The sequence below is a fragment of the Pseudophryne corroboree genome, chromosome 6 (genome assembly GCF_028390025.1).
Source record: "Pseudophryne corroboree isolate aPseCor3 chromosome 6, aPseCor3.hap2, whole genome shotgun sequence".
In the NCBI taxonomy this organism is placed as follows: Eukaryota; Metazoa; Chordata; class Amphibia; order Anura; family Myobatrachidae; genus Pseudophryne; species Pseudophryne corroboree.
This window is the reverse complement of record NC_086449.1, coordinates 226,878,733-226,905,907: the sequence shown is the minus strand read 5'-3', so window position 1 is coordinate 226,905,907 and position 27,175 is coordinate 226,878,733. Positions and strand designations below refer to the sequence as shown.

The 27,175-nt window shown below is 45.5% G+C and overlaps 1 protein-coding gene across 7 annotated transcripts in view; it reads right to left on the bottom strand.

Moving 5' to 3' along the window:
• Positions 1-27,175, bottom strand: part of AKAP13 (A-kinase anchoring protein 13) — a 532,570-nt gene that overhangs the window by 154,357 nt on the left and 351,038 nt on the right. For 6 of the 7 annotated variants that reach the window (XM_063925738.1, XM_063925741.1, XM_063925739.1 and 3 more), the window contains one exon: positions 21,471-21,547. In XM_063925738.1, the coding sequence (XP_063781808.1) occupies positions 21,471-21,547 (77 nt within the window). The remainder of the gene's footprint in view (positions 1-21,470; positions 21,548-27,175) is intronic. The other variant, XM_063925740.1, reaches the window with a different exon arrangement.

Below are 27,175 nucleotides of genomic sequence, written 5' to 3'. Positions count from 1 at the left end.
TATTATTCTTGCTACTTAAAGTTATTTAACACAAATAAGCTCAAATAATAAGTCTTAACTTCAATCCTATTAAACAAATGTCTTAAACGGACCACACAGGCTGTGACCCGGTCATTTAGCGGTAACACAAGTAAATGGTGCCCTACCTAGTCTTTGGGTAGGAGGGCTAAAAGGGCAATTGTGATGTTCTCACTGTTCCCTGCTGGCTGATTAGCGTGCACACAGACTGATACAGTCACGGTTGGTTCTATATCGGAGGGGCTGAAGGGACCTTGTGACGTATTGAGGGGAGGAGCTACGTCACCAGGGGGAGGAGCTACGGGCGAACAGGGTACCCGAAAAGTACCCTCGCGGGCTCGCTTCGCTCGCCACGCTTCGGGCACGGTGGCTCGCTCTGCTCCGCTTCGCTCACCACCTAATTACTAAAGGTAATAGTTGGTGGCGTGGATAGTAGAGGAACTATCCCTCTGGCCTAGCTCCTCCCCCTTGCGTCGTAACTCCTCCCCCTTACGGAAAAGGTCCCTTAGCCCACTTGATTCTAGCATCTACCATACAGTCACTGGGCAATAGAAAATAATGACCTGTCCCATCATAACTGCATCTACACCAATCAAATTGCTTTACATTGCGGTACATTTAGGATAATCTGAACCAAGCAAGTTTGCCAATGACCTCTCCACATCTACTTCAGTTACAGAGACAATTTCCCTTTTTTGCAGGAATGATTGTTTAAAACGGTGGAATATTTATTTTTACCCTGTACTTACAGAAACCACTATGCTGGTAACACACAAAATCTATGCCAGAGGTTTACATAATACATAAATATGTTAATGTGACATTTGGATACAGTCACATCACACAGTACACTACTCAGGGAAATGTGCACATAGGAGTCAATGCCTAGACTCACTATATGACTTGTTACTGGAAGCACATGATGTGATGTACAGCAACACTAGTGCAGAGTCAGTGACTCACAGCAGCCTGGATTCCGCATTATAATTACTGACAAGCCACTTCACTTCTCAGTGATTACACACTTTTGTATCAGCATTCTGCCCTGCACAACAACATGGATTCTGTAATACTTATGAATAAGTAAAAATGAGAAGAATCTTTAATAAGAGCTAGGCCAATATGCAGGAGTAATAATATTACACATTTATTATACCCTGTACACAAACTATGACACAAATAAAACAGGCCAGATAAGGTGATACATAAAGTTTGACAGAGTATGGTAACTATGAAGGATGAAACAAATCAACAGATGTTTGTGAACAAACTTGGAAGAAAAAAATACCAATGTAATCAGCTGATATATTCATTGAGATGTTGACTTTTCATAGAACAGATAGCTATTCATAAAGTCAATTATTTTTAAAACATAAAAAAATAAGAATTTACTTACCGATAATTCTATTTCTCGTAGTCCGTAGTGGATGCTGGGGACTCCGTCAGGACCATGGGGTTTAGCGGCTCCGCAGGAGACAGGGCACAATAATAAAAGCTTTAGGATCAGGTGGTGTGCACTGGCTCCTCCCCCTATGACCCTCCTCCAAGCCTCAGTTAGGATACTGTGCCCGGACGAGCGTGCATAATAAGGAAGGATATTGAATCCCGGGTAAGACTCATACCAGCCACACCAATCACACCGTACAACCTGTGATCTGAACCCAGTTAACAGTATGATAACAACGAAGGAGCCTCTGAAAAGATGGCTCACAACAAGAATAACCCGATTTTTGTAACAATAACTATGTACAAGTATTGCAGACAATCCGCACTTGGGATGGGCGCCCAGCATCCACTACGGACTACGAGAAATAGAATTATCGGTAAGTAAATTCTTATTTTCTCTAACGTCCTAAGTGGATGCTGGGGACTCCGTCAGGACCATGGGGATTATACCAAAGCTCCCAAACGGGCGGGAGAGTGCGGATGACTCTGCAGCACCGAATGAGAGAACTCCAGGTCCTCCTCAGTCAGGGTGTGCCCCTGACCAAGTAGCAGCTCGGCAAAGTTGTAAAGCCGAGACCCCTCGGGCAGCCGCCCAAGATGAGCCCACTTCCTTGTGGAATGGGCTTTTACTGATTTTGGCTGTGGCAAGCCTGCCACAGAATGTGCAAGCTGAATTGTACTACAAATCCAGCGAGCAATCTTCTGCTTAGAAGCAGGAACACCCATCTTGTTGGGTGCATACAGGCTAAACAGCGAGTCAGATTTTCTGACTCCAGTCGTCCTGGAAACATATATTTTCAGGGCCCTGACAACGTCAAGTAACTTGGAGTCCTCCAAGTCCCTAGTAGCCGCAGGTACCACAATAGGTTGGTTCATGTGAAAAACAGAAAACACCTTAAGGAGAAATTGAGGACGAGTCCTCAATTCTGCCCTGTCAGAATGAAAAATTAAGTAAGGGCTTTTATATGATAAAGCCGCCCATTCTGACACACGCCTGGCTGAAGCCAAGGCTAATAGAATCTTCACCTTCCATGTGAAATATTTTAATTCCACAGTGGTGAGTGGATCAAACCAATGTGACTTTAGGAAACTCAAAACAACATTGAGATCCCAAGGTGCCACTGGGGGCACAAAAGGAGGCTGTATATGCAGTACCCCTTTTACAAACGTCTGAACTTCAGGCAGTGAAGCCAGTTCTTTCTGGAAGAAATTCGACATGGTCGAAATTTGAACCTTAATGGACCCTAATTTTAGGCCCATAGACAGTCCTGTTTTCAGGAAATGTAGGAAACGACCCAGTTGGAATTCCTCTGTAGGGACCTTCTTGGCCTCACATTACGCAACATATTTTCGCCAAATGCGGTGAAAATGTTGTGCGGTTACATCCTTCCTGGCTTCAACCAGGGTAGGGATGACTTCATCTGGAATGCCCTTTCAGGATCCGGCGTTCAACTGCCATGCCGTCAAACGCAGCTGCGGTAAGTCTTGGAACAGACAAGGCCCCTGCTGGAGCAGGTCCTCTCTTAAAGGTAGAGGCCACGGTTCTTCCGTGAGCATCTCTTGAAGTTCCGGGTACCAAGTCATTCTTGACCCATCCGGAACCACGAGTATCGTTCTTACTCATCTCCTTCTTATGATTTTCAGTACTTTTGGTATGAGATGCATAGGAGGGAACACATACCCTGACTGGTACACCCACAGTGTTACCAGAGCGTCCACCGCTATTGCCTGAGGGTCCCTTGACCTGGCGCAATATCTGTCTAGTTTTTTGTTCAGGCGGGGCGCCATCATGTCCACCTTTGGTTTTTCCCAACGGTTTACAATCCTGTGGAAGACTTCCCGCTGAAGTCCCCACTCTCCCGGGTGGAGGTTATGTCTGCTGAGGAAGTCTGCTTCCCAGTTTTCCACTCCCGGAATTAACACTGCTGAGAGTGTTATCACATGATTTTTCGCCCAGCGAAGAATCCTTGCAGTTTCTGCCATTTCCCTCCTGCTTCATGTGCCGCCCTGTCTGTTTACGTGGGCGACTGCCGTGATGTTGTCCCACTGGATCAATACCGGCTGACCTTGAAGCAGAGGTCTTGCTAAGCTTAGAGCCTTGTAAATTGCCCTTAGCTCCAGTATATTTATGTGGAGATAAGTCTCCAGACTTGATCACACTCCCTGGAAATTTTTTCCTTGTGTGACTGCTCCCCAGCCACTCAGGCTGGCATCCGTGGTCACCAGGACCCAGTCCTGAATGTCGAATCTGCGGCCCTTTCATAGATGAGCACTCTGCAGCCACCGCAGAAGAAAACACCCTTGTCCTTGGAGACAGGGTTATCCGCTGATGCATCTGAAGATGCGATCCGGACCATTTTCCCAGCAGATTCCACTGAAAGGTTCTTGCGTGAAATCTACCGAATGGGATCGCTTTGTAAGAAACCACCATTTTTCACAGGACCCTTGTGCAATGATGCACTGATACTTTTCCTGGTTTTAGGAGGTTCCTGACTAGCTCGGATAACTCCCTGGCCTTCTTCTCCGGGAGAAAACATCCTTTTCTGGACTGTGTCCAGAATCATTCCTAGGAACATTAGACGTGTCGTCGGAAAAAGCTGCGATTTTGGAATATTTAGAATCCACTCGTGCTGTCGTAGAACTACTTGAGATAGTGCTACTCCGACCGCCAACTGTTCTCTGGACCTTGCCCTTATCAGGAAAGCGTCCATATTTCTTTTAGGAAGAATCATCATTTCGGCCATTACCATGGTAAAGACCCGGGGTGCCGTGGACAATCCAAACGGCAGCGTCTGAACTGATAGTGACAGTTCTGTACCACGAACCTGAGATACCCTTGGTGAGAAGGGCAAAATTTGGACATGTAGGTAAGCGTCCCTGATATCCAGTGACCCATATCGTCCTGGTTCGCTATCACTGCTCTGAGTGACTCCATCTTGATTTGAACCCTTGTATGTAATTGTTCAAATCTTTTAGATCTCACCGAGCCGTTTGGCTTCAGTACCACAATATAGTGTGGAATAATACCCCTTCCCTTGTTGTAGGAGGGGTACTTTGATTATCACCTGCTGGGAATACAGCCTGTGAATTTTTTTCCAATACTGCCTCCCTGTCGGAGGGAGACGTTGGTAAAGCAGACTTCAGGAACTTGTGAGGGGAAGACGTCTCGAATTTCCAATGTACACCTGGGATACTACGTGTAGGATCCAGGAGTCCACTTGCGAGTGAGCCCACTGCGTGCTGAAACTCTTGAGATGACCCCCCACCGCACCTGAGTCCGCTTGTATGGCCCCAGCGTCATGCTGCGGACTTGGCAGAAGCTGTGGAGGACTTCTGTTCCTGGGAATGGGCTTCCTGCTGCAGTCTTCTTCCCTTTCCTCTAACCCTGGGCAGATATGACTGGCCTTTTGCCCGCCTGCCTTTATGGGTACGAAAGGACTGAGACTGAAAAGACTGTGTCCTTTTCTGCTGAGATGTGACTTGGGGTAACAAAAGTGGATTTTCCAGCTGTTGCCATGGCCACCAGGTCCGATGGACCGCCCCTTTATACGGCAATACTTCCATGTGCCGTCTGGAATCTGCATCACCTGACCACTGTCGTGTCTATAAACATCGTCTGGCAGATATGGACATCACATCTACTCTTGATGCCAGAATGCAAATATCCCTCTGCGCATCTCGCATATATAGAAATGCATCCTTAAAATGCTCTATAGTCAATAAAATATTGTTCCTGTCAAGGGTATCAATATTTTCAGTCAGGAAATCCGACCAAGCCCCCCCAGCGCTGCACATCCAGGCTGAGGCGATTGCTGGTCGTAGTATAACACCAGTATGTGTGTATATACTTTTTAGGATATTTTTCAGCTTCCTATCAGCTGGCTCCTTGAGGGCGGCCGTATCTGGAGACGGTAACGCCACTTTTATAAGCGTGTGAGCGCCTTATCCACCCTAAGGTGTGTTTCCCAACTCGCCCTCACTTCTGGCGGGAAAGGGTATACTTCCAATAATTTTCTATCGGAGGAAACCCACGTATCATCACACACTTTAATTTATCTGATTCAGGAAAAACTACAAGTAGATTATTCCCACCCTACATAATACCCTTATTTGTGGTACTTGTAGTATCAGAAATATGTAACACCTCCTTCATTGCCCTTAACATGTAACGTGTGGCCCTAAAGGAAAATACGTTTGTTTCTTCACCGTCGACACTGAAGTCAGTGTCCGTGTCTGTGTCGACCAACTGAGGTAAATGGGCGTTTTTACAAGCCCCTGACGGTGTCTGAGACGCCTGGACAGGTACTAATTTGTTAGCCGGCCGTCTCATGTCGTCAACCGACCTTGCATCGTGTTGACATTATCACGTAATTCCTAAATAAGCCATCCATTCCGGTGTCGACTCCCTAGAGAGTGACATCACCAATACAGGCAATTTGCTCCGCCTCCTCACCAACATCGTCCTCCTACATGTCGACACACACGTACCGACACACAGCACACACACAGGGAATGCTCTGATAGAGGACAGGACCCCACTAGCCCTTTGGGGAGACAGAGGGAGAGTTTGCCAGCACACACCAAAAACGCTATAATTATACAGGGACAACCCCTTATACAAGTGTTTTCCCTTATAGCATTTTCACATATGTAATCATATCGCCAAATAAGTGCCCCCCCTCTCTGTTTTAACCCTGTTTCTGTAGTGCAGTGCAGGGGAGAGCCTGGGAGCCTTCCTCACAGCAGAGCTGAGCAGGAAAATGGCGCCGTGTGCTGAGGAGAATAGGCACCGCCCCCTAAAACGGCGGGCTCTTCTCCCGGAGTTTGTGAGATCTGGCAGGGGTTAAATACATCCATATAGCCTCAAGGGCTATATGTGATGTATTTTAGCCATACAAAAGGTATAATACATTGCTGCCCAGGGCGCCCCCCCCAGCGCCCTGCACCCTCAGTGACCGCTGGCATGAAGTGTGCTGACAACAATGGCGCACAGCTGCAGTGCTGTGCGCTACCTTATGAAGACTGAAAGTCTTCTGCCGCCTGTTTCTGGACCTCTTTAACTTCGGCATCTGCAAGGGGGGTCGGCGGCACGGCTCCGGGACGAACCCCAGGGTGAGACCTGTGTTCCGACTCCCTCTGGAGCTAATGGTGTCCAGTAGCCTAAGAAGCAAATCCATCCTGCACGCAGGTGAGTTTACTTCTCTCCCCTAAGTCCCTCGTAGCAGTGAGCCTGTTGCCAGCAGGACTCACTGAAAATAAAAAACCTAACTTAAACTTTTATTCTAAGCAGCTCAGGAGAGCCACCTAGATTGCACCCTTCTCGGCCGGGCACAAAAATCTAACTGAGGCTTGGAGGAGGGTCATAGGGGGAGGAGCCAGTGCACACCACCTGATCCTAAAGCTTTTATTATTGTGCCCTGTCTCCTGCGGAGCCGCTAAACCCCATGGTCCTGACGGAGTCCCCAGCATCCACTTAGGACGTTAGAGAAAAAAACACAATTCCTGTGCTATTATGCAAAATGTATATCCGTTGTTTAGACTAACCGTTTAGACGGGAGGCACTCGATATCCCAGCACTCTGCATACCGGCGCTGGAATCCAGGCCACGGGATACCGAAAACTATTCTCCCTCTTGGGGTGTCCACAACACCCCTGGAGGGAGAATAAATAGCGTGGCGCATATAGCATGCCACCGTGTCCGCAGCATGGTGAGTGCAGCGAGACCGCAAGAGGCTCTTTTGCGCCTTGCCCCGCTGTCGGTATTCCGGCGGTCAGGATCCTGAGTGCCGTTATATCGTAGTGCACCCATTTAGACTTATAATAAATATCAAACCTTTAATGTTTCATTTGCAGAACCCACCAACGCACCCACAAACTCCATTTCCCTCAGGCAGAGGTTTTTGGAGGATGCAAGATGCTGAAAATAAGCGAACTAAACTAAAGCATTTATGACACTGTCTACATAATACTTTTGTGTTTTGCTATATAAGTATGCTAAGTTGGTTTCTTAGCATCTATTCAAGAACACTTCCCCACTCCTGCACCCCCACTCCCACCCACACTGTCATGGACCAGCAAATGAGATTGTCATCCTAAATAATAATAGCAATGCAGAGATCTTGTTTACATAGATTTGCAAACATATGCCAATAGCCACACCGAGGCGAATCTGTTTTGGCGGTCCTACGCTACATGATAATAGCACCCACTTGGTCCAATAAATTGAGAAACTGCAATTCTGTATATCATTCTTAACATCTATTACAATCTTTTTTTTTAATCTGTTATATCAAAGAATTCCCACTTTATGAAGGGAGAAAAGACAAGAGCCATTAAGCAAATGGTGGAAACAAAGCTTAATCTCAAAAACTGCCAGTTTACTTTTATGCAACCTCAATCTGGAATAAAAACAGAATTAAGAAGGGTTAATTATAAATTCACAGTCACATTTGATATACTATAAGTGCTGGAGAGTAGAGGAAAGCTGCTAACCAGACCATATACAATGCATGGTAAATGTTTATACTCTTTTACCATAAATCCATACAGTAGTACACGATTCTGTTTAGTGCTTCTGCATTAGAAGCTCCGCTGGCAGGAGAGACCACAAACAAGACAACGTATGACATCACCTTCTATATATAATGAGCATACACAAAAGCAGGAAGTTAATCTATGAACAGTTATGGGATGTAAACCAACAATTTTAGAAGTCTACATCATTTTGGGCTTTTTCTGATGGGGAATAATGAAAGAAGAAGAACTCTTTTTTAAACAATGTGATTCAATTCTGGGACGTGATAACATTTGGGGTTTGGTTACAGAACAAATCACAAGATTAGTAGAAGTATAAATATATATTTAAAAGGATTACAGGGAATAGGGAACTGGATTATTTTATATAATTAAAAGTAGTATGGCCCTGAACATCCACCTACAGTAATAGCCTATTAACTTTATCAGGCAGAACAGAGCTGGGTGTAAATTTACTAAGGTGGGAGTTCTATTTGAGATCGGATGTTGCCCATAGCAACCAATCAGATTCCAGGTATTTTCTTCTAGAAGGTGCTAGAGAAATGAGAAGTAGAAGCTGATTGGTTGCTATCCCATCTTAAATAGAACTCCCATCTTAGTAAATTTACCCCCTGGAGTCTGTACACACCTGGTGTCCCTCTGTTCCGGACTACTGTAGTGAGAAATGCAATACTCTCTTTTTTGCTTAGGGGACACAGTGTGAATATTTGTACTTTTAATAGATTTGCAACTACCTGTAACAGTAGTAGGCAAATCTGTGGCTTTTCAGATTTTGTGGAACTACAAGCTCCAGCCTGCTTTTCCAACCCCCCCCTTCCTGTTCTGGAGTGTCAATACTTGCCCCTATCTGACTGAGAGACAATAGACTTTGGGTGGGATGTACTATGCATCACATTTAAGATGCAACATATCCCGCCACTTATTGGGTACATGTTAATAATGCCAGTATGTACCTAGATAATTGCAAAGGACAGCTCTCCCGATAATCCTTTGTGATAGAAGGAATTCTGGGTTTATGACCAGGGAGTCCTTCTACAGATGCGCAGAACTGATGCATGACCCATGGGAAATGGGAGGGATCAGATTGGCACCACTGGGTCCGAGCTCCGGAAAGTATTGCATTCCTGAGATAGGTTACATATGTGAGGAATTCAATTGTTTTGGGCAAGTCAATTTCTTGTCTAAACAGGACTGTTCAGATGCCTAAACAACTGTCACAATTCAACTGTTGTTTCAGCGCACATGCCAATCGTACATGTCACACCCAAACAGACAGGGTTTAGCCATGTAAAATGGCTAAACCAGTCTAAAGGTCTGCTTTGGGCGTCCAACTACTGTTCGCATGCCCAAAATGCACAGTTTGCACACAGCTTGCTCTGTGGCTGCTGGGCCGTCCTAACGGCAAAACAATTAAGTTGCTTCCGTTGGGTGCCATCTAGTGCCAACTGCGAATACAACATTTGAATTCTCCCCCCAAAATCGACAGTTTTCTGATTTTTGTCCACATTTTCCTTTTTAGCATATCACACCTTTTTTGTGTAAAAAGTACCACCTGGACATTATAAAGCAGTAACTGATTGAAACTTACAGAAAATATCTAGCAAAGCACAGCAAGAGGATCTTTTTCTCTACTATTAGAAACATTATGCGTTGGCCCCTTTCAATTAAACACATAAAAGTGGAGCAATGTAGAGGGAATATCCTTGATTATACTCTGTTCTGTTTAAAAGTTCATTCTATTTATTGCTTAAGTTAACCAATAATTATTCTATTGGTTTATTCTATTGAATGTTTTAGTTAAGCTCTTACAAGCAGGGCCCTCTTCACTTCCCTCACTTATACCATCATCTCCTCCCCACTGCCTACCACGGCACCTAACCCTAGTCTTCAGCTGCCCTGCTGCTTATTTTGGTATTATGACTGCTGATGCAGCAATGTTTATAAACTATGTCCTGCAATGTTCCATACTGTAAATCACTTATTTTTCTAGTTTTGTTCTTAAGGGGGAATTCAATTGCTATTTTCACCAGCAGCCGTCAGATGGTCCCCAAAAAGGCTATTCAATTGTAGCTCTGTTTGAGCGCGATCATCTGCTGGCACCAGCATTTCAGCTCACCCTGATATGTGCGAAAAGTAGCCATTTTAGCTCTCAAAAGGGACTCTTCACTTCGTGCCCATTACTTTGGTCAGGTTTAGCTGCAACCTCTCTGGGCATGATCAGTGTGGAAAAAAAATACAATTGAATAGCGCCCCGCAATCTCCCGTCACTTTAGACTTGTGTTTTTATACTTTGTAAGGCTAATGGACCCTCTATTGACCCCTTGTTGCGCCATATAAAGGATAATAATGCAATTGGATAGTATAACTGCAACAATATAATGTATTTATTGGTTGCAAAGAGATACTGCAAGTCTACATACAGTTTGTGGATAGATTCCTCTCACCACATGCATTATACAGGCAATCTGATATATATAGCAGGAAGTGGGAGCTTGATGTAAGTAATTTACCATCCGTCACACACACATTAAGGTGAGCTCAAGTATGTTCTGTATGTTCACAACCCAGCTGAAGCTATGGCTAGGGCATACAAATACTGTAATAATACAAAACATAAAAATATGCTGTCACCAAAATACACTGTTCATGCTAAATTATAATTCATGTATAAAACCTTTTAGAATATTCAAGGGTCGTCTGTTCTGCAATACAAATAAAAAGAAATAAAAACAGATCTACGTTAATTGTAACCATTCTTATGGCAAGTGACTAATTCAAGAATTCCACAAACTACTTGAGAACGGCGACAAGATGCCCAAATAAGCATTTACTAGCAATTTTGGCTGCCAGTACACTGAAACACAATGACAGCCAAATCAGGTCTAATAGTTTGTTAAAGGTCAGTAAGAGTTTATGAGACTAAAAAAACAACAAAAAAACACTTGTACCGAAATGGTTTTTCATTAACTCATGAGCACAGGTTTCACGGGTGACAATAAAGTATTATCTCTTGGAATGTACCTCCATTACCTAAGTGTCATGTAACCTGTATGACTTGTGCAATTAAATCACAGGAATGTTTAAGTTAACATAACAGCTGTGACTAAACACAAATGAAGCTGGATGTGGCAGATATAGTGAATATACAAACACTGAAATATCTTCTGTACCACAGACAAGGAGCGCTCAATAGGCTGTGGAAAGTTGTATTTGGTGGCACATTCTAGTGGAATATAGAATAGCTCTGCATTCATAAAAAAATGGTTAATAAAGTACGAATCACTGCTGCAAATTGCCACTGAACATGCAGCCACCAGCAGATATCTTTGCTAGACATTACATGCAATGGATCAATTTACTTAATTGCAATCCATGCCTCCGGCCTTAAAACAGCCATCATATAGTACGCGAGTCATCCCATCTTTATCAAACCCACTTAACCGTGAAAGTCAGCAATAAAAAAAAAAAGGTACACAATAATAAGATTTTACTCACCGGTAAATCTATTTCTCGTAGTCCGTAGTGGATGCTGGGACTCCGTAAGGACCATGGGGAATAGCGGCTCCGCAGGAGACTGGGCACAACTAAAAGAAAGCTTTTGGTCTAACTGGTGTGCACTGGCTCCTCCCTCTATGACCCTCCTCCAGACCTCAGTTAGGATACTGTGCCCGGAAGAGCTGACACAACAAGGAAGGATTTTGAATCTCGGGTAAGGCTCATAGCAGCTACACCAACCACACCGTATAACTCGTGATACTATACCCAGTTAACAGTATGAACAATAACTGAGCCTCTCAACAGATGGCTCAACAATAACCCTTTAGTTCAGTGGTGGCCAACCTGTGGCTCTTGAGCCTCATGCGGCTCTCTCTTTATTCAAATGTGGCTCCCGTCACTCAAAGTCACGTGACCACAACAGATCCTGAAACTGCTGCACTCCAGCCAGACAGGCAGCAGCAGCACTACGGAGACTGAGAACTGACAGAGCCAGATAATAGAGGTGAGACACCCACTGGCAAACAGAGGACACATAAGGGGCTGCTGCAATGGCACGAGGTGCATTTTTTCGGGGAGGGGGGGGATTGGGGCTGTAGTGACACATGAGGGTCCTGGCAGGAGTGACACAGGAGAATGCTGGCAGGTGTGACTCATGGGGGAGCTGGCTGTAGTGACATACTGTAGGAGTGTGCTAGCAGGAGTGACACATGAGGTAGCTGGCTGAAGTGACACAGTAGGGTATGTGGAAGTGGCTTTTTAAATATATTTTATGTTGGATCTGGCTTTAAAAAATTTATTTTATGTGGATCTGGCTTTTTAAATGTATTTTATACCAGAGGCGTGGCCTAGCAGGCACAAGTCCACACCCCATTTTTGCATGTGCGCCTGTGGCTTGATGTCGGCTCTTTGACATGCCTAATAAGATTTTTTGGCTCTTTGTTTCTGACTGGTTGGCCACCCCTGCTTTAGTTAAACAATAACTATATACAAGTATTGCAGACAATCCGCACTTGGGATGGGCGCCCAGCATCCACTACGGACTACGAGAAATAGATTTACCGGTGAGTAAAATCTTATTTTCTCTGACGTCCTAAGTGGATGCTGGGACTCCGTAAGGACCATGGGGATTATACCAAAGCTCCCAAACGGGCGGGAGAGTGCGGATGACTCTGCAGCAACGAATGGGCAAACTCTAGGTCCTCCTCAGCCAGGGTGTCAAACTTGTAGAATTTAGCAAATGTGTTTGACCCCGACCAAGTAGCTGCTCGGCAAAGTTGTAGAGCCGAGACCCCTCGGGCAGCCGCCCAAGAAGAGCCCACCTTCCTCGTGGAATGGGCTTTCACTGATTTAGGATGCGGCAGTCCAGCCGCAGAATGTGCAAGCTGAATCGTACTACAGATCCAGCGAGCAATAGTCTGCTTTGAAGCAGGAGCACCCAGCTTGTTGGGTGCATACAGGATAAACAACTAGTCAGTTTTCCTGACACTAGCTGTCCTGGAAACATAAATTTTCAGGGCCCTGACTACGTCTAACAACTTGGAAGCCTCCAAGTCTTTAGTAGCCGCAGGCACCACGATAGGTTGGTTCAAATGAAAGGCTGATACCACCTTAGGGAGAAACTGGGGACGAGTCCTCAATTCTGCCCTATCCATATGGAAAATTAGATAAGGGCTTTTACATGACAAAGCCGCCAATTCTGACACACGCCAGGCCGAAGCCAAGGCCAACAGCATGACCACTTTCCACGTGAGATATTTTAATTCCACGGTTTTAAGTGGCTCAAACCAATGTGACTTTAGGAAATCCAACACCACGTTGAGATCCCAAGGTGCCACTGGAGGCACAAAAGGGGGCTGAATATGCAGCACTCCCTTAACAAAAGTCTGAACTTCAGGTAGTGAAGCCAGTTCTCTCTGGAAGAAAATCGATAGAGCCGAAATCTGGACCTTAATGGAACCCAATTTTAGGCCCATAGTCACCCCTGACTGTAGGAAGTGCAGAAAACGGCCCAGCTGAAATTCCTCCGTTGGGGCCTTCCTGGCCTCACACCACGCAACATATTTTCGCCAAATGCGGTGATAATGGTTTGATGTCACTTCTTTCCTAGCTTTAATCAGCGTAGGAATGACTTCCTCCGGAATGCCCTTTTCCTTCAGGATCCGGTGTTCAACCGCCATGCCGTCAAACGCAGCCGCGGTAAGTCTTGGAACAGACAGGCCCCTGCTGCAGCAGGTCCTGTCTGAGCGGCAGAGGCCATGGGTCCTCTGAGATAATTTCTTGAAGTTCCGGGTACCAAGCTCTTCTTGGCCAGTCAGGAACAATGAGTATAGTTCTTACTCCTCTTCTCCTTATTATCCTCAGTACCTTGGGTATGAGAGGAAGAGGAGGGAACACATAAACCGACCAGTACACCCACGGTGTCACTAGAGCGTCCACAGCTATCGCCTGAGGGTCTCTTGACCTGGCGCAATATCTTTCTAGCTTTTTGTTTAGGCGGGACGCCATCATGTCCACCTGTGGCCTTTCCCAACGGTTTACAATCAGTTGGAAGACTTCTGGATGAAGTCCCCACTCTCCCGGGTGGAGGTTGTGCCTGCTGAGGAAGTCTGCTTCCCAGTTGTCCACTCCTGGAATGAACACTGCTGACAGTGCGAACACGTGATTTTCTGCCCATCGGAGAATCCTTGGGGCTTCTGCCATCGCCGTCCTGCTTCTTGTGCCGCCCTGTCGGTTTACATGGGCGACTGCCGTGATGTTGTCTGACTGGATCAGTACCGGCTGGTTTTGAAGCAGGTATTTTGCCTGACTTAGGGCATTGAAAATGGCCCTCAGTTCCAGAATATTTATGTGTAGGGAAGTCTCCTGACTTGACCATAGTCCTAGGAAGTTTCTTCCCTGTGCGACTGCCCCCCAGCCTCGAAGGCTGGCATCCTTGGTCACCAGGACCCAGTCCTGTATGCCGAATCTGCGGCCCTCTTGAAGATGAGCACTTTGCAGCCACCACAGCAGAGACCCTGGTCCTTGGAGTCAGGGTTATCAGCCGATGCATCTGAAGATGCGATCCGGACCACTTGTCCAACAGGTCCCACTGAAAAGTTCTTGCATGGAACCTGCCGAATGGAATTGCTTCGTAGGAACTTTGGAATATTTAGAATCCAACTGTGCTGTTGTAGCACCTCCCGAGATAGTGCTACCCCGACCAACAACTGCTCCCTGGACCTCGCCTTTATCAGGAGATCGTCCAAGTACTGGATAATTAAAACTCCCTTTTTTCGAAGGAGTATCATCATTTCGGCCATTGCCTTGGTAAATACCCTCGGAGCCGTGGATAGACCAAACGGCAACGTCTGGAATTGGTAATGACAATCCTGTACCACAAATCTGAGGTACTCCTGGTGAGGATGGTAAATGGGGACATGCAGGTAAGCACCCTTGATGTCCAGTGATACCATGTAATTCCCCTCGTCCAGGCTTGCAATAACCGCCCTGAGCGATTCCATCTTGAACTTGAATTTTTTTATATATGTGTTCAAGGATTTCAAATTTAAAATGGGTCTCACCGAACCATCCGGTTTCGGTGCCACAAACATTGTGGAATAGTAACCCCGTCCTTGTTGAAGGAGGGGCACCTTGACTATCACCTGCTGGGAATACAGCTTGTGAATTGCCTCTAGCACTGCCTCCCTGCCTGAGGGAGTTGTTGGCAAGGCAGATTTGAGGAAACGGCGGGGGGGGAGACGTCTCGAATCCCAGCTTGTACCCCTGAGATACTACTTGAAGGATCCAGGGATCCACCCGTGAGCGAGCCCACTGATTGCTGAAGTTTTTGAGACGGGCCCCCATTCCTGGCTCCGCCTGTGGAGCCCCAGCGTCATGCGGTGGACTTGGAGGAAGCGGGGGAGGACTTTTGCTCCTGGGAACTGGCTGTATGCTGCAGCTTTATCCCTCTACCTCTGCCTCTGGGCAGAAAGGACGCGTCTATAACCCGCTTGCCTTTATGGGGCCGAAAGGACTGTACCTGATAATACGGTGCTTTCTTTGGCTGTGAGGGAACATGGGGTAAAAATGCTGACTTCCCAGCTGTTGCTGTGGAAACGAGGTCCGAGAGACCATCCCCGAACAACTCCTCACCCTTATAAGGCAAAACTTCCATGTGCCTTTTAGAATCTGCATCACCTGTCCACTGCCGAGTCCATAACCCTCTCCTGGCAGAAATGGACATTGCACTTATTTTAGATGCCAGCCGGCAAATATCCCTCTGTGCATCTCTCATGTATAAGACTGCGTCTTTAATATGCTCTACGGTTAGCAATATAGTGTCCCTGTCTAGGGTATCAATATTTTCCGACAGGGAATCTGACCACGCAGCTGCAGCACTGCACATCCATGCTGAAGCAATAGCTGGTCTCAGTATAATACCTGTGTGTGTATATACAGACTTCAGGATAGCCTCCTGCTTCCTATCAGCAGGCTCCTTTAGGGCGGCCGTATCCGGAGACGGTAGTGCCACCATCTTTGACAAGCGTGTGAGCGCTTTATCCACCCTAGGGGATGTTTCCCAACGTGACCTATCCTCTGGCGGGAAAGGGTACGTCATTAGTAACCTTTTAGAAATTACCAGTTTCTTATCGGGGGAAGCCCACGCTTCTTCACACACTTCATTTAATTCCTCAGATGGAGGAAAAACTACTGGTAGTTTTTTTTCTCTCCAAACATAATACCCTTTTTTGTGGTTCCTGGGGTAACATCAGAAATGTGCAACACATTTCTCATAGCCTCAATCATGTAACGTGTGGCCCTATTGGAAGTTACATTAGTCTCATCGTCGTCGACACTGGAGTCAGAATCCGTGTCGACATCTGTGTCTGCTATCTGAGGTAGCAGGCGTTTTAGAGCCCCTGATGGCTTTTGAGACGCCTGGGCAGGCACAGGCTGAGAAGTCGGATGTCCCATATTCGGTATGTCGTCAAACCTTTTATGTAAGGAGTCGACACGGTCGCGTAATTCCTTCCACATAACCATCCACTCAGGTGTCGGCCCCGCAGGGGGTGACATCACATTTATCGGCATCTGCTCCGCCTCCACATAAGCCTCCTCATCAAACATGTCGACACAGCCGTACCGACACACCGCACACACACAGGGAATGCTCTGACAGAGGACAGGACCCCACAAAGCCCTTTGGGGAGACAGAGAGAGAGTATGCCAGCACACACCAGAGCGCTATATAACACAGGGATGAACACTATAACTGAGTGATTTTCCCTTATAGCTGCTTATATATATACTGCTGCGCCTAAATTTAGTGCCCCCCCTCTCTTTTTTACCCTTTGTAGTCTTGAAACTGCAGGGGAGCGCCTGGGAGCGATCCTTCCAGCGGAGCTGTGAGGAAAAAATGGCGCCAGTGTGCTGAGGGAGATAGCCCCGCCCCTTTTTCGGCTGACTTTCTCCCGCTTTTATGGATCCTGGCAGGGGTATTTTTCACATATATAGCCTCTGGGACTATATATTGTGATTATTTGCCAGCCAAGGTGTTAATATTGCTGCTCAGGGCGCCCCCCCCCCCCAGCGCCCTGCACCCATCAGTGACCGGAGTGTGAGGTGTGCATGAGGAGCAATGGCGCACAGCTGCAGTGCTGTGCGCTACCTTGTTGAAGACCGAAGTCTTCTGCCGCCGATTTTCAGGACCATCTTCATGCTTCTGGCTCTGTAAGGGGGACAGCGGCGCGGCTCCGGGACCGGACGATCGAGGTCGGGCCCTGTGTTCGATCCCTCTGGAGCTAATGGTGTCCAGTAGCCTAAGAAGCCCAAGCTAGCTGCAAGCAGGTAGGTTCGCTTCTTCTCCCCTTAGTCCCTCGTAGCAGTGAGTCTGTTGCCAGCAGATCTCACTGAAAATAAAAAACCTAAAATATACTTTCTTTTCTAGGAGCTCAGGAGAGCCCCTAGTGTGCATCCAGCTCAGCCAGGCACAAGATTCTAACTGAGGTCTGGAGGAGGGTCATAGAGGGAGGAGCCAGTGCACACCAGTTAGACCAAAAGCTTTCTTTTAGTTGTGCCCAGTCTCCTGCGGAGCCGCTATTCCCCATGGTCCTTACGGAGTCCCAGCATCCACTTAGGACGTCAGAGAAAATAATAATAATAATAATAATAATTTAAAAAAAATAATAATGGCTCCTCTGACACTGCATACTGCAAACTTCCCTCTACAGTTTAATAAATTGCAGGGGGTTTGCATTGTACTAAATATCTTTCAGTGAAGCTTTGCAAAACTACCACCAGCTGCTTGGTATCTGACTTCTCTATAACAAGCTTTCTACATTCTGACCTCAACATAGGAGGTCAACACACCTGCGTTTCATGCACTCCAAAAAGTATGGTGACACCAATTGAGTCTACTTGATTTAGGGTCTGATGCAGTTAAGTCTGGTGTCTTGCTGATGGGTGTCTGTAGCTGTTAGCCCATACTGTTCTCTCTATATTCATAGGATGATAAAGGCAGCTGCAGCCCAGTTATGTTGGAGAATGCAATTTCAGTGCCTTGTTATTTTTAACACTAAGTAATGGCTTTTTTTCTGGCCACTCTTCCATAAAGCCAAGCTCTATGGAGTGTATGGCTTATTGTGGTCACATGCGCAGATACACCAGTCTCCGCTGTGGAACTCTGCAGCTCCTTCAGGGTTACCTTTGGTCTCTGTGCTGCCTCTCTGATTAATGTACTCCTTGCCCGGTCTGAGTTTTGGTGGCCGACCCTCTCTTGGCAGGTTTGTTGTGGTACCATGTTCTTTCCATTTGAAGATGATGCATTTAATGGTGCTCCGGGGGATCATCAAAGATTTGGATATTTTTTTATAACCAAACCCCGACTTGTACTTCTCAACAACTTTGTCCCTGACTTGTTTGGAGAGCTCCTTGGTCTTCATGGTGTGATGCCTCTTGCTTAGTGGTGTTGCAGCCTCTGGGGCCTTTCAGAAAAGGTGTGTTTATACTGACAGAGCATGTGACACTTAGATAGCACACAGTCAGACTTCATTTCACTAATTATGTGACTTCTGAAGGTAAGTGGTTGCACCAGAACTTTTGAGGGGCTTTATAGCAAAGGGGGCGAATACATACGCACATGCCAATTTTCACATTTTTATTTATACAAAGTATTTTTTTATATAAATTTTTCTCATTTCACTTCACCAACTTAGACTATTCTGTGCAGATCCATCACATAAAATTCAGATAAAAAAAAAAAATAAGTTACAGGTTGTAATGTAACAAAATAGGTAAGAAGCAAGGGGGTGAATACTTTAGCAAGGCACTGTACTGCTGAATTTTCAAAGGGTAAAATGTCACTTGGATTTCACTAAAATATTTAATGTACATGAATATAGAACTCTACATTCAGTAAATATATGCGCCACTACATACTGTATGGGTCATTGGTCATTGTCTGCAAAAACCTACACGTCATACTGCCCTGCAGAGAGGAAAGAGGAAAGACACAGCCTCTCTTTAGCATTCTGACCCTAAGGGGGATTCCAAGAACCTGGAATCCACCCTGCACTAGCCCACGACCCAGCTGTTTACCCTGTAGGGGTATGCTGATTGGGTGCTACAATGTCAGTGCACAGGAAAAGTGCACAATGGGATCCTTTGAGTGCCACAAGAGCTATAATATTTTCAATAGTAGCTCATTTAGTCCTCTCGTGTGGCAGAGTTCCTGTAGTTACTTGAAATAAGCACGGATTACAAATAACACATTTGTTTATAAAGACTGAAGTAAAATATACAAAGGCTGCAATTTTGCAGGAATATTACATAAACAGAAGGTAAACCAATTGTTTTGCACTTAGGATAGGACTCGGCTTTCCAAACACTGATTCTATTTTTATATAAAGTTAGTTAGAGACCAGGGTGATTTTGTTTTCCTGCAAGCCATAGCAACAGGAAACTTTACTCTAACTTCTATAGCACACTTTTCCACTGGCCAAGCCCAGAGACGGCAGAAAAAACACAGATGACAGCAAATATTTCTGGAGAATAAGTGTACTCAGAATTTAGAAAACCAAGAGTTATACTTGATCCCCTGCACCACAGGATGTACTTTGTGGGACAAACATCTGAAAATGGTGGCTTTGAATATAAATATATATATATATATATATATATATATAAGTAGAGTTTATGCCTGTGTTTTTTTATGAGATAAATGTTTTCCTCGTTGCCAGAAAACACAGAACACAAGTTAACACCCTTGTGTTAGTCACCGAAATTACCTCTAACAGGAGGCACCCAACAGACTTGTACAGTCGTACAGTACACTGAGAATGTACTGAGACATGCTTGATGTTACCAACACCAGTAATTACAATGAGACTTTAAGGAGTTGTGTGGAATTGATAACGCAACACTAAAAACATTGTTCATAACACAATTGTTTACCATCAAGAGGAAAAAAAGTGAATATGTATTTAAATACATCCAACTAACAAACAGAAATAAATATACATGAACATTCTATATTATAAAGATGAATGTAAGAGACACTTATGGCCTGAAAACAACAGGCTACATAAGTACATATGAACACCCTAATTCATACAGCTGGATGTAAAGAAGACACTATGGAATGAAAACTTCAGGCTACATAAGTACATATGAACATCCTATTTCATAAAGCTGGATTTAAAGGGTATCCGGTCTCTAAATCGACCACACTTAGGTCGACATGCATTAGGTTGACCACTATTGGTCGAGATGCATTAGGTCAACATGACAAAAGGTCGGCATGAGTTTTTCACAAAATTTTTTTCTTCATTTTTTGGACTTTTTCATACTTTACGATCCACGTGGACTACGATTGGGAAAGTTAACCTGCGCAAGGCACCGTGCGAGGGTCACAGTGCACTAATTGGGGTTCCCGGTCACTGTACGAAGAAAACGACACCCAAAAAACTCATGTCGACCTAATGATTGTGTCGACCTATTTTAGGTGTCGACTTAGCTACTGTCGACCAATAGTGATCACCTTAGACACTGTCGACCTAAGTGTGGTCGACCCTATGATCCACAAAAGTTCTGGCTACAAAGTAAAATGAATGCACTGTATATGGCCAATTGCACCGTGGGGTTCACTACGATCTGCCGGGAGGCCGGCCGCCGGGTTACCGACAGTGTGGCGAACGCAAATGAGCCCCTTGCGGGCTCGCTACGCGCGACACACTATTTTATTCTCCCTCCAGGGAGGTCGTGGACCCCCACGAGGGAGAATAAGTGTCGGTATGCCGGCTGTCGGGCTCCCGGCGCCGGTATGCTGGTCGCCGGGAGCCCGACCACCCGCATCATTTTAAACACTGTGTTAACTTCAGCAAAGTACCAAAACTTTACATGACAAAATTAAGGATGCTAGTAGATATTCTAAAATAATGCAGTACCTTATGAGACTGCAAAGTAATAATAGATTTTTACAACCATTTGTAAAATCTCAGGAAAAAACTACACACTTAATAAAATATTATGAGGAAAACGGGAACCAAGAAGCAAAGGGAAGATGTGAAGGTAAATGAGAACTGCAGTAACGTGTAACATTATCAAACTTATTAAATCCATTGTTATATAAAAAAGTGCCCTGCGCAGCGATTTCTTTAACACATCTATTAAAGCTTATAACAGTGGTCTGCTGGTCACATTTGATCATCAGCTGGAATCCACCTTAGAGATTGGATGGAACTCTCACCAGTAGCAGATCATCACTGACTGTTGAGGCTTTTATAACACATTAACAGTGATTGATAATATGGTGTCACATTAATGGAATGTTCTCAAATGCAGATACCACCAAGAACATTAAAAAGTCCAGATTTTGTGTCAATACCCCAGGTACAACATCATCCTACTAACACTGACCAGTGTTTACATTTTTAGGTAAATTACTCAATAACATTTTAAAATGGACCATTGATGAATGATACCAACACGTCACTTACCATTTGTGTACAGGAGCTCAAGTGTGAACGCATCACAAAATCCACTTCATCTTCAGCTTTCCCATCAAGACTTTCTGCTGAATGACAAAGAAACAAACATATTTATGACTAAGAGAATCTACAGTATAACAATCAGTTGTCACCAATGTGCAGTGCAGAGGGCGTTACTACATTCATAGTAATCCATGTAACAGCAAAGGGCAATCATCTGCACAAAACAACACAAAACTAGTAACAGCACATAATGTACATTAAATTACCAACTAAATATGGCACCAAAATGAATTTATCCAGACAACTATAAGATTTGGACAGTTCATATTGGATTGGTCACTGCAACTGACCCTGCAGTGGGTATGACTTTGTGACTGCAATTATGCTACTAATTGTCCCTATCTTGATACCTTATACTTTTGTAGCTATAAATCGTACCCTGGAGCTAGTGTATCTGGCGGAAGAGACCTGGAAATAGACACAAACACCATATACACATAAAAGCAAGCACAGAAATTACATTTTATAGTTTTGATGGGTTTCTGTTTAAATTCGCAGTAATAATAAGCCTACGCTCTCATATGTTACAAAATCTGCAGACACATGTACAAGTCAATTCTGCCTCTGATCTTTCTTGGAAGGAAAATCTGTCTTGTCAACTGCCTAAAATATTGTACCCCATCCAAAGAAAATGCCTCACCCAGACCTGTGGGGACTAACCATTGTTGTTTAAAAGGAGACTTGTAACCTCCTACTCAATTATTACATAGTTTTGCCCTGACTTGTCTTTGCCCACCGAATGCTGGCAGAAGATCACCAAACACCAGGAGGTATGAATAGTTTGCGGAACTCCTCAAAACAATGCCTCAGTAGCCTGACAAATCATAAAGAATTCATTGTGAGTAGTTTTTGCAGATAGCTGTGAATGTAGAATAGAGTATAAAAACACAAACCTATGACCCAAGAAAAACAACAGAGGGAATTCAATTAGATATCCACTCTCCTGATAGAATACCACAAGGACAATATATTCTCCAGGTAATATATTACACCCAACTCACAAAATATTCCATTCAATGCTCATTTCTATTTATGTCAATATTGTTATGGGTTTCTTTTAATACCCATCTGTAGATCTTCACAACGGAAAAAAAAGAAGAAATGCTAAATAAAAAGAATATAATTAGTCATGCCCAACAACCTACCTTTTCCAAACATCTGTGAGCAAATTACCATCTAGATCTATGGAAATATCGAGAACCTATGGTACGGTCTTTCACAAAAAAACAAATCAAGCAGAAAAAAGGTCTAGCATTCGGCCTGTGAATATATGAACTCAGGTGAGAAGCCTTAGAACAGCCATACATTGTACAATTATAAACCCTATGGGGTATATGCAATTGCGGTCGAATTCCCGAAAATGTCGAAAAACGGGACATTTTAGCAAAAAAAAAAAAAAAAAATTCGACAATGCAATTCAGTACTTTTCGTCAAAAAAACGGACTTTCCAAATTCGACTTTTTGAAATTCGACATTTGTCAAATTCAACATTTCTGCAATGGTACAAATGCTGCAATTCGACAAAAGTATATTCAATTGAAGTTTGTAAATTCGACAACAGTGCTTTTAGACAGTAAATTCGTCATCTTCAATCCGCCATACTTTGCTGGCGGAATCTAATAAAAAATTTTAAAAACACGTTTTTTTTGTGTGTTTTTTTATTGGTAATAGCATATCTATTTATATTAGAAGGGATTAGGTACTTGGTTTGTAGTGTTCACTCTAAGCTTCTTTTGCAGGGCGCTGCGCCCTGCCCCTTTTTTGAGTGACAGAATGCCGCCCTGCCCGTTTGTGCCCGCCCTGCCGCCCTGCTAAGGACTGCTCTTCTCCCCCCGCCGCGCTGTCACTTCTTTCCCCCGCCGCGCTGTCACTTCTTTCCCCTGCCGCGCTGTCACTTCTCCCCCCCGCCGCGCTGGCACTTCTCCCCCCCGCCGCGCTGGCACTTCTCCCCCCCGCCGCGCTGATAGCTCTCAGCTGAAGGCGGAGACAGGGCCAGCGTGCAGTGGGGAGGAGCAGCCAATCAGAGCCTGCGGTGTCTCCCGCCAGTCCTCCGGCATGGTTTGATTCCCCCTCACCATGGCGCTGCGCGCTGACCTGGGCTCCGCCGTCAGCATCAAGAGACCGACCCCGCTGACCCGGCACAGCGCTTTCCTCCGCAACTGTGAGTGCCGCTCTGCATCTGCCCTGTGCCCGTCCTCCCCTTCCTCCTAGTGTTCTCTCCCTGTTACAGTGTGCCTCAGTGTTCTCTCCCTGGTGCAATGTGCCTCAGTGTTCTCTCCCTGGTGCAATGTGCCTCAGTGTTCTCTCCCTGGTGCAGTGTGCCTCAGTGTTCTCTCCCTAGTGCAGTGTGCCTCAGTGTTCTCTCCCTAGTGCAGTGTGCCTCAGCGTTCTCTCCCTAGTGCAGTGTGCCTCAGTGTTCTCTCCCTAGTGCAGTGTGCCTCAGTGTTCTCTCCCTGGTGCAGTGTGCCTCAGTGCTCTACCTGCCGCAGTGTGTATAGGAGGTTCTACCTGGTGCAATGTGTATAACGTGCTCTATCTGGCGCAATATGTATAACGTGCTCTACCTGGCGCAGTGTGTATAGGAGGTTCTACCTGGTGCAATGTGTATAACGTGCTCTACCTGGTGCAATGTGTATAACGTGCTCTACCTGGCGCAATGTGTATAACGTGCTCTACCTGGCGCAATATGTATAACGTGCTCTACCTGGCGCAGTGTGTATAGGAGGTTCTACCTAGTGCAATGTGTATAACGTGCTCTATCTGGCGCAATATGTATAACGTGCTCTACCTGGCGCAGTGTGTATAGGAGGTTCTACCTGGTGCAATGTGTATAACGTGCTCTACCTGGCGCAATATGTATAACGTGCTCTACCTGCCGCAGTGTGTATAGGAGGTTCTACCTGGTGCAATGTGTATAACGTGCTCTATCTGGCGCAATATGTATAACGTGCTCTACCTGGCGCAGTGTGTATAGGAGGTTCTACCTGGTGCAATGTGTATAAGCAGCACTATTGTGTGGTATAATGTGATTTGGTACTATTATGTGGTCACGCCCCTTCCCCACGAAACAACTCCCCTAAATTTTTGCTGCACGCCTCCGGCGCGCACTGTCCATGCTTTCACCTATAGGAATGGGAGCACCAAGCATTATAGTATGTACCTGATTTGGCCCTTCTAACTTAAAAATGTGCCCTCACGAATGAAAAATGTGCCCTCACGAATGAAAAATGTGCCCTCCCCGTGATCAGCACCCTGCCCTAAAAAAATCCTAGAGTGAACACTAGGTTTGTCTATTTTGGAGGCACAAGTATTATTTATATATTTTTAAAAATATTATTATTATTATTATTTTTTTTTTAAATGGAATGTTAAAAATCAGAAAAAAAATTGCGTGGGGTCCCCCCTCCAAAGCATAACCAGCCTCGGGCTCTTCGAGCCGGTCCTGGTTCTAAAAATCCGGGGGAAAAACTGACAGGGGATCCCCCGTATTTTTAAAACCAGCACCGGGCTCTGCGCCGGGTGCTGGTGCAAAAAATACGGGGGACAAAAAGTGTAGGGGTCCCCGTATTTTTTACACCAGCATCGGGCTCCACTAGCTGGACAGATAATGCCACAGCCGGGGGTCACTTTTATACAGCGCCCTGCGGCCGTGGCATTAAATACCCAACTAATCACCCCTGGCCGGGGTACCCTGGGGGAGTGGGGACCCCTTCAATCAAGGGGTCCCCCCCCAGCTACCCAAGGGCCAGGGGTGAAGCCCGAGGCTGTCTCCCCCATCCAAGGGCTGCGGATGGGGGGCTGATAGCCTTGAGAAAATTGAAAGAATATTGTTTTTTCCAGTAGTACTACAAGTCCCAGCAAGCCTCCCCCGCAAGCTGGTACTTGGAGAACCACAAGTACCAGCATGCGGGAGAAAAACGGGCCCGCTGGTACCTGTAGTTCTACTGGAAAAAAAATACCCAAATAAAAATAGGACACGCACACCGTGATAGTAAGTCACGGGGAGGTCTCTGCATTCGGGGAAAGGGGTCCCATGTGTAAACATGGGACCCCTTTCAGTCCGTTTGGTCCGGGTGTTCGTTTTGTTGTTTTGCCAAGTACGAGGATTATTTTAAAAGATCCGGACACTGGATTGAGGGGAGTATAATTTTATTCACAGGTACAACGTGGATTCTATTTGGACAAGTGGAGAGAGGTCGGCGTGTGAACATAGGTAAGTATGTATGTGTCGACATTTGTGAAATAAAGTTTTACTCTCACGGTGTGCGTGTCCTGTTTTTATTTGGGTATTTTTTTCCAGTAGAACTACAGGTACCAGCGGGCCCGTTTTTCTCCCGCATGTTGGAACTTGTGGTTCTCCAAGTACCAGCTTGCGGGGGAGGCTTGCTGGGACTTGTAGTACTACTGGAAAAACCAATATTCTTTCAATTTTCTCAAGGCTATCAGCCCCCCATCCGCAGCTCTTGGATTGGGGGGGGGGGGGGGAGACAGCCTCGGGCTTCACCCCTGGCCCTTGGGTGGCTGGGGGGGGGGGATCCCTTGATTGAAGGGGTCCCCACTCCCCCAGGGTACCCCGGCCAGGGGTGACTAGTTGGATATTTAATGCCACGGCCGCAGGGCGCTGTATAAAAGTGACCCCCGGCTGTGGCATTATCTGTCCAGCTAGTGGAGCCCGATGCTGGTGTAAAAAATACGGGGGACCCCTACTCTTTTTGTCCCCCGTATTTTTTGCACCAGCACCAGGCGCAGAGCCCGGTGCTGGTTTTAAAAATACGGGCGATCTCCTGTCAGTTTTTCCCCTGGATTTTTAGAACCAGGACCGGCTCGAAGAGCCCGAGGCTGGTTATGCTTAGGAGGGGGGACCCCACGCAATATTTTTTTGTTTTTTTTCCCGTTTTTTAAAAATCGGATCAAAATCCGTCAAATCGGCCGTTTTTGACAGCGGGACTGTCGAATCCGTTTTTTATTGAATATGTTGAATTCCGGCACCCACTTGCCGGAATTCGACGGTCGAATTGTGTCGAATTAAAAAACGGACGAAAAATTGCCGCAATTCGCCGGTAATTGCATATACCCCTATATTTGTACAGTGTATGGACGTGACAGAGCAGCAATGAACGCTCTATCGGGCATAGGAATCCTCTCAGCATGCACAAAAGATGCAATATTTGCTGCTTGGATCTGACCGTGGATATACTAACCATCGGACAAATAGACCAATTATCTGACAGTTTATGGCAATGTCAGGTAATTGCCTGTCTGATGGCAAGTTTTATCTAAAGGCATATGCCCTGCATTATGAGTACAAAAGACTGCCCTAGGGCCCAAAAAGAGCAGACATTAAGGTTGTTCTCGATAGGATTACGGCCAGGGACACACAGGCAGAGACTGGCCAAAATTCCTGGGTGTGGTGTAAAACTATCACCTAGCCTGATCAATCAAGACATGCTTCTGAGAAATTCTCACACTCAATAACTGCAGTACCCTGTGAATAAAGCTTTGGGTGTCCCCTTCTGGTCCATTCAAAAACAACTGAATCTGTTTACAGGTGTCAATGGCCATACTGTAGCCTGCATGGTGATTTTGTAAACCAAAAGTGATGTCTCCAATCCAGTCAAAATCCAATTGCCATTGACGGGTTCAGCGAGTGA